Source organism: Schistocerca cancellata, chromosome 5 (assembly GCF_023864275.1).
Source record: "Schistocerca cancellata isolate TAMUIC-IGC-003103 chromosome 5, iqSchCanc2.1, whole genome shotgun sequence".
NCBI lineage: Eukaryota > Metazoa > Arthropoda > Insecta > Orthoptera > Acrididae > Schistocerca > Schistocerca cancellata.
This window is the reverse complement of record NC_064630.1, coordinates 601,507,182-601,527,653: the sequence shown is the minus strand read 5'-3', so window position 1 is coordinate 601,527,653 and position 20,472 is coordinate 601,507,182. Positions and strand designations below refer to the sequence as shown.

Sequence of the window (20,472 nt, the reverse complement as noted above, 5' to 3'; positions counted from 1 at the left end):
CTCAGAATAAATATTGAGTATACTCTCATTCCCATTACCATTATAACGCACTCCTTCTCTTCAACTGAGTGACAGCTGAATTATCAGACCACAACTTGTCTGACAAAAACAGTTCCCAACAGGCCGCTTCCGGCTCTGCACTGCCTGGTCGCACTAACTCTCAACATGCACTTCCAATGCAAAACTGCTCACAAGCAGACCGTACGAACTTCCCCTCTCCGATCTGATTCGTACTGACAAACTGTGCAGGGTACTACTAGGACTTCAACATGTGTAAGTAGGAAGACACAACGTTCTACTGATTTTCAAGAAAATCCAGTTTGAAACTTTTAGGCGTGCTTATATACAGGGTGACAATTATTTAGTTATATGAAACAAAATCGTCATAACGTCCAAGTGGTTTGCGTTAGGACGTTCCAACTGCACGGTTGGAAGCGGGGCATGATGGGAATTAGCATTGTTTGGTTTAGCGACGAGGCCCACTTTCATTTGGATGGCCAACAGACAAAATTGGTGCGTTTGGTGGAAGGGGAATCCGCATTCCGCGATCGAGAATTCTCTTCACCCTCAACGAGTGACTGGTGTGCAACGTCCAGTCACGGAATAATCGGTGCGATATTCCTTGATGGCACGGTGACTACCGAACAGTATTGGATGGTTTTGGAGTATGATTTCATCCCCATTGTAGAGAGTGACCCTGATTTCGACCAGTTGTGGTTCTGCAAGACGGAGCTCGACCACTCAGGAAAGTGTTTGATGTCCTGGAGGAGCACTTTCCAGACCGCATTCTGGCCCTGGGGTACCCTGAGGCCACTGGCATGGGTCTCGATTGGCCACCATATTCTCCAGATCCGAACACATGCGAACCCTTTTTGTGGGGCTATAGTAAAGATAACATGAAAAGCAATAACAGCAAAACCATTGCTGAGCTGAAAACAGCCATTCAGGAGATCATCGACACCATCGATAGTTCACCGTGTCATCCAGAATTTTGCTATTCATGTGCGTCACATCACCGCAAATGACGGCTGGCATATCGAACATGTCATAACCTAAATCCGAATATCTGTAATGACGTTTACTTGTTGGATAAAGTGTGTGCACGCAATAGTTTGTAACTAATTTATGTTTTTTTCCTGCAATTAAATAATTGTCACCCTCTACTTTTTAGACTAGGTAATACGCAACGATTCTGCAGCCTAGCGAGTATGTGCTTTTCATAAGAGAGAGTTCTCTGGGTCCAATCTCGCTGCCGGTACTAGTAATTTTTGTGAATTATCTGCACCAATGCTCGGTGCACGCAATTGTTTGCCGACTGAGAACTGTTTACGAATGCAAACCAAGTTTGCATTGCAGTAGACACAGTGGAAAGAAAACCATGTATATGCACAATTCTGCGTTCCTTAATTCTGCTGTATGTCGCGCAGATTATTGCTTTCCGTGTTTTTACGGTCGGTACCACCCAGATTCATGCATAGGTTACACATTATACTTGTCATAAATTTAGACACAATAATATAAATAAAATGGCTTCATTGATTGGACTGAAAGTTTTTGCGTATCCTTTTGTGATTCCCAGTCTCCTTAAGAAAGAAATATTCTGCTTTTTCGTGTTAAAAGATTAGCAAAAAGTCGATGAATGATTACATATTTATACTGTACGTGGTCAAAATAAGTCTATTGTTAGACTTTATTGGGATTTAAATATAAAATGTTGGCAGCGAGATTCGATCCAAAGAACTGACGCTCGTGAACTAAGTATTTACTTGCTCGGCTGCGGATCCCGTGAACACCAGTGGCCCTACAAAGCATACAGCATGAGCACTCTTGCCGGCCTCTGTGGCCGAGCGGTTCAAGGCGCTTCAGTCCGGAACCACGCTGCTACTACGGTCGCAGGTTCGAATCCTGCCTTGGGCATGGATCTGTGTGATGTCCTTAGGTTAGTTAGGCTTAAGTAGTTCTAAGTCTAGGGGACTGATGACCTCAGATGTTAAGTCCCGTAGTGCATAGAGCCATTTAAACCATGAGCACTCTTATAGTTCTCAAATTCGGTTTTCTCAAAAACGGTTAAAAGTAGCGTTTTCCTGTTTACGTACGTTAAATTCGTAGTTGTTCTCTACACCTCCCGACAATAAGAATCAAATCGGTAAGGGAAGATTCTTACTGTCTCCTTGACAGTGTCAACTAATGCACTATAATAATATGCACTGCACTTTATGGCAAATCCGCTTAGGGCTGCGCTCATGTGACAGCAGCAGACTGACTGCCTCAGTGTAAGTCGACCACAGTATTGTTGCAGCTGTGAGTGAGGGCTTTTTGGTCACCTGATAGTGAGTTTTAATCGAGATATTTCATTAGGTCACGCTGAGCCATCTGATAATATATGGGCAGCTGTCTTGATGCCATTCACAGTGCAGTGCGTTTTGCTTAGTCACCACTGTACTTGTCTACTGTAACGTCACCACGTGTTTCCTGTAACGTGCGCGCGAGGCCAAGTGCAATAATATCTGGTAGCACAACTGCTTCCATACAACTGACTCCTGGCAGCTGCCACTTTGCAACTACTTCCCTTATCTCCTTCAAATATAACGTACTCACGTTGCGCAACCACACCCTAACCGTTGATTGGCTGATATATCCACGTAGACCAGTGAGCGCTCGGAAAATATAGCAAAGAACTCTCCAATAGGCGATATGCAAAATTACGTAAGGTAATCGAAATGAAGTGTGGCTGAATCAACCGAGACATTTCAATTTCTTAACTACTACAGGTAAAGTAACAACTAGCTGGAACTTTGGTTTAATTTCACTTGGAGATCAAGCACCCAAAACCGAGATTTTTTTAAAAGGCGACATCCTATTCCACTTCAACCATTTCAACGGAACAATCGAGTTGCAATTACTTTAGAAAACCAGCTAAACAAAAATACACTTCAAATTAACTTGACGGTTGGCTCAGTCTAGTGTTCGGCATGCACAAAAATTACAAAAACAAAATGTCTTTAATATCATCAACATCTATGTGCCATACTAAAACACTGACCCTTTCTCTCGTACAAGGTAGGTTCAATGATATAGTCCCCTAATATTTTAAAATTTAAAAAAAATGCCATTTGGCGTAACCTAGGCCTATTGGCGAGTGTAAACTAGCAATTCCTTCACCCGAGTCCTCAGATGAGAGAAATATGCATCTATTAGTAATGAAACTCTTTAGCTTAAACGTGATATGTGGAAACAGTGTGTACCACAACCTCTCTCTAAAAGTGTGAAAAAAAGAGTTTTTAAATTCCGAGTATAGCGTCGCACATTTAAGTATGACTATTTATACGTGAAACTGTATGCATAGAATGGTTATCAGTAATAAGCAGAATGGCTTCCTCACAAAATAGCCACACGCAAGACTAACTGATGGTGTGGAACCACATCTACTTAGTGTCATGAAAATTTTGAAAATGTATACTATCCTAATTTCAGCTCAGAAGGTTCGTTTAGGTCCTACAATTGTTTCTTACCTTGCAATGGATAACTCAGCTCTGCTTTGTCTGCATAGTGCAGGATTATGAAGTACTGAACTGCATGATCATGGCACTAATCACCGCACTGTTATCTGCATTATCTTACATCAGGCTAGTCTGCCAAAAGAGACTTTTGTTAGATTATAGATATTAGATTAGATACAGTTTTCGTTTCATAGACCCAAAAATGACCTCAAAATGTTTAGTGACGAAGCCACATTTACGAATCATGGCCAGGTGAACCACCGAAACATTCACTATTGATCTGCTGAAAATCCTCTCTGGCTTCGTCTTGTGGAACGTCAGCGTGCATGGAGTGTAAACGTGTGGTGTGGGATAGCGAACTAACAGTTCATTAGCCCACTTTTTACAGACGAAACGCTGTGTGTGCCCAGTGTCGCAGCCTCCTAATAAACCATCTTCCACATATGCTACAAGGCGTGCCTCTACAGACTAGAAGGAACATGTGGTACCAACATGACGGCTGTTCTGCCCATAGTGCACGAAGTACCACAGTATGTCTTCAAGAATTGTTTCCAAATCGTTAGAGTGGACGCAGAGGGCCTTTGCCGACCCGTTCCCCAGCTTTTTTTTTTTGTGGGCAAGTTGAAAGGCGCTGCCTACAAGGACATGCCAGCTACATCAGAAGACATACAACGACGTATTACTGCAGCCTCCTCGGACATCTCTGCTGAAATGCTAACATGTGAGTGGCTGTCGTTCCATACCAGACTGGAAGCATATATTGCCGCTGCTAGTGGTCAATTTGAACACAACCTGTGGTGTTCAATTGTCTCGTTACTGATCAGAATCCACATATATACTATATGCACTTGTGTTGTTCTTCAGTGTGGGTTACAAGAGGTATTTTGCAAGTATCGTTGTAGCAACTTTTCAAAATACGATATCTCGTAAATGACTCGCAGTAGAATCCTGCAATAAGCACCACTGGCATTCTAATTTTCCATACTTTTAGTTTGTTCATGTAAATAGGCAGTGTTTAGTTTTAAAAAAGTGTATGTTTGCACAAGAAACATACTTTCTGAGTATTATTATAATCTGTGGATTGGCTGACAACACGAATCTGAGACTACCAATTCATTCTGTGAAAATCACACATTAATAACACTTTCCATTTCCGCAATATTTTCGGTGCAAGTTTTAGCTGTTTCACCCTATACATCTATTCACCTTTCAGTAGGAGTCTCAACAGTTTTCAGACCCACTGTAGAAGAATAGTAAAAACATTTGAATTATCTCCCGCATCGCTGTAATGAAAAAAATTTCTCCCAGGTTTCGATGTTACAGGCGGCAGCGTGGTCGATGCACATCACACTGAGAGCCTAGAAATTCGATGAAAAACTATTACAGCGATGAAAATAAGGAATATTTTTGACGAAACCTTCTCGGGTGTTGTCGCAAAGCTTGTAAGTATTTCCTACCCGTTACCTATAGGACAAGTGTCGGATTCATGTCCAGTTCGTTCTAAGTGAACTGCGCTCCACCTTCTCACCCGGACACCGCTTTAAGAAACCCACTCTGCTGAGACGTCTCGCCTTCTTGACTGGCAGGTTTAGCAGCATCATGAAGCTGCGCTGGGTTACCTTCTCTTAGCGATGTGGTGCATTTCCATATAGGGATTTGTTTTTTCGAATACTGATTTTTCAAATAAAAAAAGAAACAGACACATTCACGTATAGTTTCTACATAGTTCGAACGTAGCATTAATTAACACATTCACGTATAGTTTTTACATAGTTCGAACGTAGCATTAATAACGCCTAAGGATGCGTAGTTATCCAAACTGCTGACATATTATTTTAACGACGAGATACAATGTGCCACTATGCCCCTGCAGCTAACAGTTTTTTCTTTCATTTCCTTGCAAGATTAAACAAATACTGGATGTTTTATTTGAAAAGGCAGCACCAATTTCCATCCCCGGCGTTCCCCATTCGGAAGGATGATTTGGGCTTAACGTCTCGTCGGCAAGTAGGTCACTAGAGACGGAATGCATGCTCGGTTTCGGGTAGGGTGGGGAACGAAATCTACTGGGAACTTTTCAAATAAATGATTCGGGCGGTTGCCATAAGGGGAGACGTTCATCAAAAACACATACTATTTAAAAGATGCACCAAATTCACAATTCTGAAGATACGGCAATGAAATTTTGTGCCACTCTCTACTTGAAATTAACGCATTTACTATTAAGTTTCTTGGATCATATATATTTAATGTTATTATGAAATTTAAAAATATTTTTTTCAAAAAATAATATATCCACCTTTCTTTCAAAAACTATTACAGAGATGTCTACAAAATTTTTTCTGTTTAATCTCTTTGAATATAGTAAGCTTCTCTCACGAGGTTTTTTGAATATTCGAATAGGATAATTTGAATAATTTTTAATTGAATTTCTGTAAGTGTATTATAAAATTCACGCAAAATCCCAAACACTTTGCCCCATATCTTAGCCTACACTCAAAATTTTCAAAGTTACTGTTGCGAAAACATTTATTGGGTTTCTAGAAATAAGTGTACAAAATTTTATTATTCTAGTATGAGAAACAAGTACATAAACTTTAAAAAAAATGTAATTTTCAGGAACTGCAATTTGAAGTTCAACCTAACATTTTTTCTTATGTCACCTTTCCAGAAGGTTCCAGATCTGATCTCAGGGTCCTATTTTCCTTCTTTTGGTTTCTTGTTTTCTGCCCCCTTTCCTTTACCAAGTCGTCAACTAACTTTTCAGGTGCAGAGCGGCACTGTAATCTATTTTTCACAAGATGTCTTGAATGAAATTTCCAATCTTAAAGCCCTTTCTGTCTAATACCTTCATCCTTCTTACGTTCCCATCATTAAATACAAGATCTGCATCATAAGTTGCAATGCTGGATAAAAACCGCCAGTTGTATAAGGCAAAACAAGAATTGCTTCTTCATAAACAAAGCAACTGGTTTGCTATTGTTTCTAAGATACGGAACAGAGTCACAGATGATATATAAACCCAAATGGTATATATCACAGCCTTCTAGAAAGTAATCCACAGAAACGTTGATCACCGGGTTAATGTTGTAGCGTTGCTTCAAAATTTGGGCGTGGCCGCAAGGTCGCGTCACACATTTTATTATTTTTCAGGCACTTCGAATGCGATTTCATCATTGAAACTTTGGGAACTACTAATTAATAAAAAGTAATTGAAAATTTACATTTCCAATCAATTTCAAGGACGTCCGCCTTAAGCGACGGCGCCACTCACCTGTTCCCGCAGTTCGAGCATATTCTCTGTCCCGTTGCCGATCCGACACTGAACTTCGATGTTTCTCTAAGAGGAACACAAGGACGAATATGCTGCGGAAAATATATTTCTTCCCTTCCTACTTAGGATAGATTATAACGTATGTAGACTTGGTGGACACAGATACAGTGATGATCCAAAACAATATGACCAACTGCTTAACTGCACGCTGCTAAACTATTGGAACTGAATACGATGCTGAGTCTACATGGAATGATTTCGAATAGGTAAGTCACTTGTGGCACGTGGCACCAGATGTATAGGCACAGGTCATGCGTTTCCCGTAAATTACGGGACGGTTGTTTCTGACTATAGACTGGCACTCGAATGCGTCCCACGTGTGTTCCAACTGGCTCATATCACGACTATTATGTGCCGATTTTGGTGCCAAGTTCACCGACACGCTCCTCAAATCGCTATAGAATCATTCTGCCCTTGTGACACGGACATTTATCCAGCTGGAAGATGCCATCGGTCTTGCGAAGACATCAAGCACGAGGAGATGCAGGTGGTCTGTAATAACGTTCACATAATTCTCAGCTGACATGGTACGTTCCTACAACAGGTAGAAGCTCACGTGAACGGCCACCATAGCATAATATAGCCTCCACTGCGTGCGTCTGTGGCACTGTGCACGTTCCGAACAGCCGTTGGCCTGAATGACGGCGCATCCGGACACGACCATCGATCTGGTGTAACACGAAACGTGAGTCATTCGACCAGGCAACACGTTTCCTTTGATCCACAGCGCAATCTCGATGATTCCTTGCCCAATGCAGTTCGTAACGGACGATGTCGTTGGGTCAGTATGGGAACAAGTAAGGCTCGTCATCTGCATCGGAGCCTCATCAACGTGCGCTGAACGACAGGCCCAGAAACACTAGTGCCTGCACTAGTATTGTACTCTTTCATCACATCTTCCGCAGGTCGACAACTATCCTGCTTTACAGAGCAGACAAGCGTCCATGTGCTGTAGTAAGCAATGGATATCGAACACCTTGTCGCCTGTTCGTGGTTTTACCGTCTTTGAACAACTTTCCATAGATACTGATAAGCACACATATCAAGCTCGCTCTTGTGATCTTGGCAGCTGCTTAGGTGTGGTTCGTGCCTCGAGTTAAAGCGCTCAAGAGCAAGGCGACTCGGTCATACTCGTAGAGGAAGGGGAATTGACTAAGTGTGACAATGGATGAAAACTGTATGCACGACAAGCACACGTTTATTGAATTCATCATCATAATATTTTCCTTTTTGTATTTTCTCACCAGATCATGTAAAAGCATTGTAGCTATAGTTTTCATTCAACGAGCATGTACCTAGAAGGAAAACTTCAGTCCGCTAGAATCATACTTAATATGTAAAGTTATTTCTTGGTTTCAGTGCTCTTCCCATTCCTCTTTTTTGGCACTGTACATAACCTACAGTACCACAAATGTCCCTTTCAACTAATACCGGAAATTAAAACTAGTATTAATAAACCTTTGCTCTGTCCAATACACGTCCTACCTCTTCCCATTATCTCATGAAATAATGAAGCAATTTTTTTTTAATCTAGAAGGCAAGAGAACAAAGAGAAAGGAAACTATGATGACGGTAGCCCTAACGGTCCAAAGATGAATACTGATGGACAGTTTCTTCTGTAATCAAGGAACATTATTTATATTTGTAGAAGAAATGAAGGGAACCCCTGTTTTTGTACAAGTGTTCACAAAATTTTGTTTGCGTTCCGGTTTTAAGTATTTAACGCGATATCCGGCGATATTCCCGAACGTTCGTCCATTGTGGTACTTTTTTAAATTGGTGCGCAACGGTGAACACTTAAATAAGACGATTAGCGGAAAAAATACTACAGTTTTTACCATGTTATCATACCACTGTTCATGAACTATAAGAGGTATAAAAATAAAAGTAAGCACTCTCATTTCCAGTGGTTGTAAGAAATAACAAAGAAAAGTCCGGTGACACTGGCTTGGGATCTCGATAATATGACATTAAATGTACCGAATTAAAGAAATAGTAATTTTAAATTGCGCCAGCTGAATATGTTCCACCTCTTCCAGGGACCGTCCAGTAGCATGTGCGTTCTCTCTGCTAACACTCATAGAATGTCATACGAGCTTTGGGAGGACAGGGTTGCTCTCGTAAGCTCGTTGAGCCAGATGTCAGTCACAAGGTCTTGCCCCAACTGCACATCATAGGAGAGCTGAGAAACATAAGGGTATTTCAAGTGATAGAGCAAAGCAATCAGTTGTACTTTTCTTGCAGGTTTTGGGCAAATCTAGATTTCGGCTAGTGCATAACCATTACCAACGCACCATTTTACCGTATCAGTGCATGTTCTAATACGTCAGTCCCTTGTTGTTCGGGTTTCTGTCACAGTTCTTTCAAGATTACTATTTGTTACAGTAGTCTTGAAAGAACTGTGACAGAAACCCGAACAACAGCGGACTGACGTATTAGAACATGCACTGATACGGTAAAATGGTGCGTTGGTAATGGTTATGCACGAGCCGAAATCTAGATTTGCCCAAAAGCTGCAAGAAAAGGACGACCGTTTGCTCTATCATTCCACAGTCATATCACAGTGCACCCACGTTCCTAATGGAAGGTAACCTGATGAAAGTGAGGGTATTGTAAAAAAAGGACCAAGTGTGTAAATTTGGGTTTTTAAGGGCTTTACTGCTTTTTTGGAACTGTTTAAACACTTCAGTTTAAATTACTGTGATTAATTCATTCAAAGCACCAACCCATTCTTACAACTATTTTATTAGTGCCTCTTATCTCGTCCTGCCTGCGGTTCATCCCTTGAATCTTCTCCATGTACAGGCTCGTTTGGTCAGAATTAAGAAATAATTCAGGTGAGACAAGACCCGAGAAATTAGTGAAGTTATATAAATTTCTGCATTTAAAATAAATTGTAGTTTGTAGCCATTGTGGTTCTACATAAAGTTAATTTTTTTTATCAAAGTGTAAATGTTAAGTTGTCTGTGTTTTTTATATTGCAAGAAAAGTTAAAAGCATTAGTAGAATAAATTATGACAATAAATAGTTCTCATCAGTAAGTATGATGGTTCTTTTTAAAATGTGTAAGGCTAACTCTGTGATATTTTGCATGTTAATTAAGTTTTCAGAATTACATTTAATTGAGTTTTTAATTTTCTTTTAAACTGCATCGATGTCCTGGCTCGGACTAAATTAGAACAACCCTGCTTCTAACTGTCCTCGGCGGTTGCGAGTATGCGACAAGACGCCGACAAAGTTTACGTGCGAGTCTGAAGGTTGAAATGATCAGCTCCTCTCACGACAGTAGTACACCAACAGCGCACCACCTTCACCGTTTTCGAGATGTTCGTTTCCAGTCGCCAAGTCATAACAGTGTGCCCATTGTCAAAGTCCCATATTTCAGTGGCTTTCCCCATTTGCTGCCCGCGTAGACCCTAGAATGGTTTCCCAGTCGTCTCTGCCCCGTCTGCTCTCCTTGCCAAACTAAGTTTTCACATTGACACCAGGCTGCACTGAATCTCGCGATGGCCAGTGGCCGTAATGTTAGGGTGAAACGTCCCCCTAGAAAAATTAATTAATTCTGTGCTGATAAACCTCTTACATTATTTGATTTTCAAACCGCTGAGCAGAACTGAACGCACTCAAACATTTCGCTCTTTAGCTGTTCTGATCAACGCTAAACTGACACAATATTTTTAGCGCAACGCACTCTGACTTTCAAAAATCCCTACAAAAGAATGGCCCTGACTAACATTAACCTATACCTTTCACAAATCGCTTACCTCACCAAAAATCTTCGTTGCTCGAACTATTGCAATACAGCGAGCGCCACTACTGCCAGTTAAATAAAAGATTCAAACTACTGAAGGCACTAACTGCTGATAGGCATAGTTAGCAAATGAAAGATTTTGATAGAGAACAAACAATAGTGTTCAAAGGTCATAATATATATAGCAGTTCATGACATCCAGTCTTACAAATTTCAAAACTCCGCCATTTCTCTCCCCACATCCACCACTGCTGGCGGCTCACCTCCAACTGCACAACGCTACGCGCTGTTAACAGCCAAGTGCCCAACGCTACAATGGCAGACAACAATGCAAACTAGCCACAGACTGCACACAGCGCAGCCAGTGATTTCCATACAGAGCGCTACGTGGCGTTACCAATAAGAAAACCTAAATAGCCTACCTACAAGGGTAACCAGAGTATGTGGCAGCTGGTGTTCTCGTGTTGCAGGATGGATGCTGCTTGTTCTGACCTGGAGCCGCCGCCCGTGTTCCGCGTCCCACCGCCGCCGCTGCCACCGTTCCCGCAGTCAGAGGCGGGATGTGACCTCACCTGGGAGGAGACCTGCCACCTGCTACAGGTCAGTACCGTAGTAAATTCGCTGGGTGAATTTGTGCATTTTGTTCGCCGGTGTAGCACACTGTGTCTGACAATTCGTCTTGCAATGTACTCGCAAGCTTACTAAACCCTTGCAATCCTTCGGTACGTTTAAGACTAGTGCTGCATCAATGAACAGCTGGATGAAATGCAATCCTACTGCGCATCGTCTCTTTTGACTTACCACGATCTGGCGGAAGATCGTAATGCCGGTCGCGTCAAGTAGTGCTTATGTGGTATCACCTGGAGAAAGAGGTATAATGGCAAACTTGGTACCTCACGTCTGAACCACAAGTAAGCTCACTAACTGCCAGACGCAGCGGCGAATGAGAAATATCAGCGTAGGCAAGCTTACAGGGGTTTCCATACACTGTCGCTGCTGAAGAATTACGTCATAGCGGAGTGCCGCTGCCAGCCGCTGTGGCCGAGCGGTTCTAGGCGCTACAGCCTGGAACCGCATTACCACTACGGTCGCAGGTTCGAATTCTGCCTCGGGCATGGATGTGTGTGATGTCCTTAGCTTCGTTAGGTTTAAGTAGTTGTAAGTTCTAGGGGACTGATGACCTCAGCAGTTAAGTCCCATAGTGCTCAGAGCCATTTGGACCATTTTTGAACCATTTGGATTGCCTCTCGGCCTCTCTGCAATCATTGCCGAAGACGACAGCATTGTCTCGCTACAGAGCCACCAGAGTGATAGTTGTATTGTTTATTGTGAATTGTACATTGAGAGAAGAAGCTATTATTATGTACTAAATTAGGCGATACGTTAGTGTCTAGCCACAGTAAAAAATTTGATAGACAGTCTTGTGGACATGGGTTATTCCAATGTTAAGTATTTCATTTTGTTTAAATTATCATAAAATGATATAGTACTTTGCGTGTGCCGTAGTATCCATTTGGCCTCTTCCAGGAGTAAATCTTAGTGTGGAGGAGTGTTTCTTCGTTTGGCACAACAGTTTAAAGCTAACCAAACGATGCAGAAGTGGACAGACTATGCCACCACTCGAAATGACTATTTTGCTAAAAAGCAGTATTCTGACAGGGTTCTTTGGCGTTTTGAGTAAGGTGCTCTAGCAGAGACCATCACAGTTGTTTATAAATTGTGAAATAGGGGCCCAAAAATTTCTTCTGGTCTAAAGCAACAGGTAGCGAAAAGAATTTAACTTAAAGGCGAACATAGCACTTGTAGATCATGAAAAAGCTTTTTGCGAATTCAACAGACGTCTGCTGTGGCAGATTATGGAAAGAAGTGGCTTCCCAGCCTATCTAATTAACTGTCTAGAAGCTCGTTACGAAGAGTAAAAAATTACAATCGAAAATGAAGATAACTTGGCTAAATAAGTAACAACCCCACGGAGAATTATAGAAGAACATGACCGGTTTGCAACTCTATTCAACATCTACAAAGTTAGGAATTCGAAAAGGATTATCACGAACGGCATGAAGATCAACATGGACAAATTTTTTAATACTCTGCTGTAAGCAGTTGATGAAATACACTCCTGGAAATTGAAATAAGAACACCGTGAATTCATTGTCCCAGGAAGGGGAAACTTTATTGACATATTCCTGGGGTCAGATACATCACATGATCACACTGACAGAACCACAGGCACATAGACACAGGCAACAGAGCATGCACAATGTCGGCACTAGTACAGTGTATATCCACCTTTCGCAGCAATGCAGGCTGCTATTCTCCCATGGAGACGATCGTAGAGATGCTGGATGTAGTCCTGTGGAACGGCTTGCCATGCCATTTCCACCTGGCGCCTCAGTTGGACCAGCGTTCGTGCTGGACGTGCAGACCGCGTGAGACGACGCTTCATCCAGTCCCAAACATGCTCAATGGGGGACAGATCCGGAGATCTTGCTGGCCAGGGTAGTTGACTTACACCTTCTAGAGCACGTTGGGTGGCACGGGATACATGCGGACGTGCATTGTCCTGTTGGAACAGCAAGTTCCCTTGCCGGTCTAGGAATGGTAGAACGATGGGTTCGATGACGGTTTGGATGTACCGTGCACTATTCAGTGTCCCCTCGACGATCACCAGTGGTGTACGGCCAGTGTAGGAGATCGCTCCCCACACCATGATGCCGGGTGTTGGCCCTGTGTGCCTCGGTCGTATGCAGTCCTGATTGTGGCGCTCACCTGCACGGCGCCAAACACGCATACGACCATCATTGGCACCAAGGCAGAAGCGACTCTCATCGCTGAAGACGACACGTCTCCATTCGTCCCTCCATTCACGCCTGTCGCGACACCACTGGAGGCGGGCTGCACGATGTTGGGGCGTGAGCGGAAGACGGCCTAACGGTGTGCGGGACCGTAGCCCAGCTTCATGGAGACGGTTGCGAATGGTCCTCGCCGATACCCCAGGAGCAACAGTGTCCCTAATTTGCTGGGAAGTGGCGGTGCGGTCCCCTACGGCACTGCGTAGTATCCTACGGTCTTGGCGTGCATCCGTGCGTCGCTGCGCTCCGGTCCATTTCCAGGAGTGTAGTTAAAGAGATAAAGATAATAATCTTAACTTGTAGACTTGCAAATACAATGCGATCATCTTCACTAATAACAAAATGGTTCAAATGGCTCTGAGCACTATGCGACTACACTTCTGAGGTCATCAGTCGCCTAGAACTTAGAACTAATTAACCCTAACTAACCTAAAGACATCATACACATCCATGCCCGAGGCAGGATTCGAACCTGCGACCGTAGCGGTCGCTCGGTTCCAGACTGTAGCGCCTAGAACCGCACGGCCACTCCGGCCGGGTCCACTAATAACACAATGATTATGCCACTCAAGGGATAATCGCTTATAAGGTCGAATATTATAATAAATAATGTAATGCTGGAACAGATAATCCGCTTCCAGTATCTCACCTGTGGAACAGGAAGTAAATTCGACAGTGAAATTGATAACAAGATCCTACAATTTAAAACGTTCTGTAGATCCACAAGACATAGTTACACAAAAAAGGCCACGAAAGAGACACAGGGTTATGGCAGTACTTACTACGTACAACTAATCTGAAACCTGGGTTCCTACGCAAATGGATATGAACAACATCTGGACTACAGAAAAGAGATTTCTTGATTGTGTTGAAGGGCGCACCGGAGAAGACCGTTTCACAAGTGAGGACATTGGAAGTGAATTACGAGTAGATTCAAAGCATAAGAAAGTAGATCTAAACAAAAACAGATGGTGGAAACAGACCAGGACAGGTAAAGTCACCTAATTCTTGTATGGGCAAGAAAATTCAGAAAGAGACAAAGTTTGTGAAAAGTGTTCGGAAAGAAGGATCCTTTTACATTTTCGTCTACGTATTCTGTCACTGAATCGTTGCTATGCGAATTTGGTTGTAAAGTTGCATCAGGAACATCGAACTTTGTCCAGTGCGCACCCACTTACACTTGCCTGGATGCTGTAGGAAAACTTCCAGACAACTAAACTTGCCTTCAAATCGCCATCAGTGTAATAATCTCCCGTATTGGACAATCAAAGATGTTCGATATACAGGGTGAGTCACCTAACATTACCGCTGGATATATTTCGTAAACCACATCAAATACTGACGAACCGATTCCACAGACCGAACATGAGGAGAGGGGCTAGTGTAATTGTTTAACACAAACCATACAAAAATGCACGGAAGTATGTCTTTTAACACAAACCCACGTTTTTTAAAAGGAACCACGTTAGTTTTGTTAGCACATCTGAACATATAAACAAATACGTAATCAATGACGTTTGTTGCATTGTAAAAAGTTAATTACATCCGGAGATATTGTAATCTAAAGTTGACGCTTGAAACCTCCGACGTTCAGTTGCATGTTGTAACAAACACGGGCCACGGGCGTTTCATAGGACGTGGAGGACGCATAAATTGGCCTGCCCGTTCTCCTGATCTTACACCTCTGGACTTCCTTCTGTGGGGTACGTTAAAGGAGAATGTGTACCGTGATGTGCCTACAACCCCAGAGGATATGAAACAACGTGTTGTGGCAGCCTGCGGCGACATTACACCAGATGTACTGCGGCGTGTACGACATTCATTACGCGAGAGATTGCAATTGTGCAGCAAATAATAGCCACCACATTGAACATCTATTCGCCTGACATGTCGAGACAGACTCTATTCCACTCCGTAATTGAAAACGGAAACCACGTGTGTATGTGTACCTCACCCCTCATGGTAATGTACATGTGCATCAGTGAAAAAGACCAATAAAATGGTTTTAGCATGTGGACGTAATGTGCTGTTCCAGTCTCTTCTGTACCTAAGGTCCATCACCGTACCCTTTGGATTCCTACGTAATTCGGTGCTCCCCGATACACACGATCGAACAGCGGAGGAGTGGTACTCAAGCGTCAACTTTAGGTTACAATATCTCCGGATGTAATTAACATTTTACAATACAACAAATGGCACTGATTACGTATTTGTTTATATGTTCAGATGTGCTAGTAAAACTGACGGGGTTACATTTAAAAAACCATAGGTTTGTGTTAAAAAACATACTTCCGTGCATTTTTTTATGGTTTGTATTAACCAATTACACTAGCCCCTCTCCTCACGTTCGGTCTGTGGAATCGATTCGTCAGTATTTGATGTGGTTTACAAAATATATCCAGCGGTAATGTTAGGTGACTCACCCTGTATACACCTATGAACGGCTTCCACATTACCCATAAAAATGGTTCTCTTCACTAGGGAACCAACAGATATAATAGGCTTCATATTTTAAAAAATCCGTTTGCAAGCTAAATATACTAAAAGTGTTGGTGGATTTAGAAAGAAATGAGGTGGACAGATATATGTGAAGATCTCAAACAGTATATATTTTTACAGTAACTTATAGCATACTTAGTACATAAGGTAGCAGACTACTTATCATTTAATTATTTCTCCCTGTAATGGAAGGAGAATATAACCATGTAAGTAAGTAACAAGTGGTTAGAGAACTTCAATAAATGACTCTATTTCCTCTTAAATTGCTTTAGCTTCTCAAAAGTACTTCTCAGTCTCTAGACGTAAAACTAAACGCTACACACCGAGAGTGGATATATAGTGAATGATGATATTTTTGATCGTGACTCATTTTAATGTTACCTCTTGTTCCCCTCACCTACCGAGCGTGAGAATAAAACTGTCTTTTCGTAATCTGTTATTTACATGTTTTTATAGTCATTGTTTCCTGGATGGCAATATATTGAGGTTTGAAGACCGGTTCTGGGAATTTTCACTACTTTTAAATACGGTATTTTAATTTTCTACCATTACATACTCTACAAACGAATGGAAAAACTAGTAGAAGCAGACCTCGGGGATGATCAGTTTGGATTCCGTAGACGTATTGGAACACGTGAGGCCTTATCTTAGAAATAGATTAAGGAAAGGCAAAACTACGTATCTAGCATTTGTAGACTTAGAGAAAGGTTTTGACAATGTTGACTGGAATACCCTCTTTCAAATTCTGAAGGTGGCAGGGGTAAAATACAGGGAGCGAAAGGCTATTTACAATTTGTACAGAAACCAGATGGCAGTTATAACAGTCGAGGGACATCAAGGGAAGCAGCGGTTGGGAAGGGAGTGAGACAGGGTTGTACCCTCTCCCCGATGTTATTCAATCTGTATATTGAGCAAGCAGTAAAGGAAACAAAAGAAAAAATCTGAGTAGATATTAAAATCCATGGAGAAGAAATAAAAACTTTAAGGGTCGCCGGTGGCATTGTAATTCTGTCAGAGACAGCAAAGGACTTGGAAGAGAGTTGAACAGAATGGACAGTGTCTTGAAAGGAGGATATAAGATGAACGTCAACAAAAGCAAAACGAGGATAACGGAATGTGGTCGAATTAAGTCGGGTGATGCTGAGGGAATTAGATTAGGAAATGAGACACTTAAAGTAGTAAAGGAGTTTTGCTATTTGGGGAGCAAAATAACTGATGATGGTCGAAGTAGAGAGGATATAAAATGTAGACTGGCAATGGCAAGGAAAGCGTTTCTGAAGAAGAGAAATTTGTTAACATCGAGTATAGATTTAAGTGTCAGGAAGTCATTTCTGAAAGTATTTGTATGGAGTGTAGCCATGCATGGAAGTGAAACGTGGATGATAAATAGTTTAGACAAGAAGAGGATAGAAGCTTTCGAAATGTGGTGCTACAGAAGAATGCGGAAGATTAGATGGGTAGATCACATAACTAATGAGGAGGTACTGAATAGAATTGGGGAGAAAAGAAATTTGTGGCACAACTTGTCTAGAAGAAGGGGTCGGTTGGTAGGACATGTTCTGAGGCATCAAGGGATCACCAATTTGGTATTGGAGAGCAGCGTGGAGGGTAAAAATCGTAGAGGGGGACCAAGAGATGAATACACTAAGCAGATTCGTAACGATATAGGCTGCAGTACGTACTTAGAGATGAAGCAGCTTGCACAGGATAGAATAGCATGGAGAGCTGCATCAAACCAGTCTCAGGACTGAAGACCACAACAACAACAACATACTTTATGCCAGTTCTCTCACACTCAGCCATCAGTGAAATCCGAGACATTTAATGCCGCCCTTCTTTATCAATGCTCAGTCTATAGTATTCATACAATATAATTTGTACACAGATTTTCTACATTTCACTATTGGTCATACCAGTGTCTTCAAGCGCTCTCTCTCGTAGACAAACAAAAATCTCTAAGCATCCGAAAAACGCAAGGAAATGAAAGGCTATCATTTGCATTACTTACACGTAAACCATCGTTCGACAGTGTATCTCTACATAGATTTATTTATACAAGGTCCATCACATTAATATGACCACCTCTTAAGATCGACGTCAACGTGCAGTAACCACTGTCACACAGATGGTGGTAACATTGAAACGTCCCCTTAGAAAAATTTATGAATGACTGTGCTGATAAACCTCTTACATTATTTGATTTTCAAACAGCTGAGCAAAACTGAACGTACTCAGACATTTCTCTCTTTACTTATTCTGATCATGACTAAACTGACACACAATATTTTTTTAGCGCAACGCAATCTGACTTTCAAAAATTCCTACAAAAGAAGAGCCCTGACTAACAATAACCTGTACCTTTCATGAATCTCTTACCTCACAAAAATCTTCGTTACTCGAATTACTGTAATACAGCGAGCACCAATACTGCCAGCTAAATAAAAGATTCTAACTACTGAAGGCACTAACCACTGAAAGGCATAGTTAGCAAATGAAAGATTTGATAGAGAACAAACAATGTATTTACCTTATAGTGTTCAAAATTTATATATATATATCAGTTCATGACATCCAGTCTTACAAATTTACTGTCTCTGATGGCCACACGTCCAGATCATCCGCTCTCAAAACTCCGCCATCTCTCTCCCCACATCCACCACTGCTGGCGGCTCACCTCCAACTTCGCAACGCTACGCGCTGTTCACATCCAGCTGCCCAACACTACAATAGCAATATTCCAACAACGCAAATCAGCCACGGACTACAGACAGCACAGTCGGTTATTTTCATACAGAGCACTACGTGGCGTTACCAACAGACAAACCTAAACAGCCTACTTACAACATGAGCAATGGAGGGTATAGAAAACGACTAGGGGGATGCGAAGAAAGAGTGCAGCAGTTTTCGTAATACGGAAACTAAGCGATTTATCTGACGTTCAAAAGGACATGATTGTTGGCTTCCGGGCGAAGGGTGGAAGCATTTACGAAACGGCTAAGTTTGTAAACTGTTCACGTGCTGCCATGGTTTAAGTGTACTGTGTATGGCAAAATGGCTGTATCCAGAACCGAGGCCGAGGTAACCTCCAGTGCACCACGTGCCATAGATGACAGGGGCGAAAGACAGCTTCAGTCCGGAACCGAGCTGCTGCTACGGTCACAGGTTCGAATCCTGCCTCGGGCATGGATGTGTGTGTTATCCTTAGGTTAGTTAGGTTTAAGTAGTTCTAAGTTCTAGGGGACTGATGACCTCAGATGTTAAGTCCCATAGTGCTCAGAGCCATTTGAACGACAGCTGCGGTGAAGTGTACGGCCGAAGCAGATGAACCAAGGGGCTGCCAAAAGCGTCTATCAACAACTCTTTAGAGAACGTTGCTGCGTACAGCTCTCCGCAGCGGTCACATTATTCATGCACGCATGCGACGAAGGCTGGAATTTATACAGTAACTCAAGTGGACGTTCACTGAGAGGCGGCAGGTGGACTTTCCAGATAAATCACGTTTGCGCTCCATCATACAGATAGCCGTTGGTGTACATGGCGGCAATCGCCTGAAAATAAACACCCTGCAACCATCTTCGGAAGGGTCGAGGCCGGAGGAGGGAGCTTTGTGGTCTGGGGTAAGTTTTCGAAGCATTCTCTGGGTGACATCGTCATTCTGGAAGGCACAACGGATAAACGCAATATGCATCTATCCTTGGGGACCCTCACCACCAAACTCCCCAGATTTAAACCCAGTGAAGATTCAAGGATCCTCAACTGAGAAATTTAGCGCAGTTTTGAAACGATCACAATAACTCTGTCGGTATCTTCCAGAACCTCACCGACTCTCTTCATGCGCGCCTCGCTCTGCAAATTGCGGTTATTCAGGCTTTTGACAGGTGATCATATTAATGTGACTGTCAGGGTATGAAACAACTGATTCTTATCAATTACTCATGTAGTTAGAATCATAGCATATTTTTACAATTCGTGAACGGTTTAAGTTTACGTTTCTCCCACTAAAATTTAGCTTTCAATCCTCGCAACATTTTCACTTCGTTCAAATCTGGTTGGGCGTTATTATTGTTTTTATAGAATAACATTTCCTCACAGATAATGTAAGTGTTAGCGTCCCCGTCATTAGCATCTGGCGTGACGAGAAATAGCTTCATCAGTTTTTCCCGAAGTGTACCCTAAATTACTTGCGTGGACGATTCTTCAGTCAACATGGTGTGATGTGTTCTACCGTGAGATTTTACCTACTGTATCCTGTACGACTTCGGTTTTTTTTTATATAGCAAACGTGGATTTTCTTATGCATTGACAACTTTCCAAGTTTTGCTTTAAGCCAGCGGCATGGTTCTTTGGTTTGCGTTTCGGACAAGGTGACGAGTTCTATTTCTGCAGCTCCTCATCGCGAAAGTTTTCGCTTGAAGTATGACGCTTGACGGGACCAAACTAATATAAATGCTTCTCAGTAGGAAAAACCGTTTAGTTTGTAATGACAGCAGAAACTTTATTGAAGCGTCTCGCCTTTTTGAGGTATCTTCAGAAATT

The 20,472-nt window shown here is 42.2% G+C and overlaps 1 protein-coding gene across 1 annotated transcript in view; it reads left to right on the top strand.

Moving 5' to 3' along the window:
* Positions 1-20,472, top strand: part of LOC126187995 (uncharacterized) — a 238,708-nt gene that overhangs the window by 171,149 nt on the left and 47,087 nt on the right. Inside the window, exon 2 of the mRNA XM_049929404.1 lies at positions 11,056-11,185. Within this exon, the coding sequence (XP_049785361.1) occupies positions 11,057-11,185 (129 nt within the window). The 5' untranslated portion in view covers position 11,056. The remainder of the gene's footprint in view (positions 1-11,055; positions 11,186-20,472) is intronic.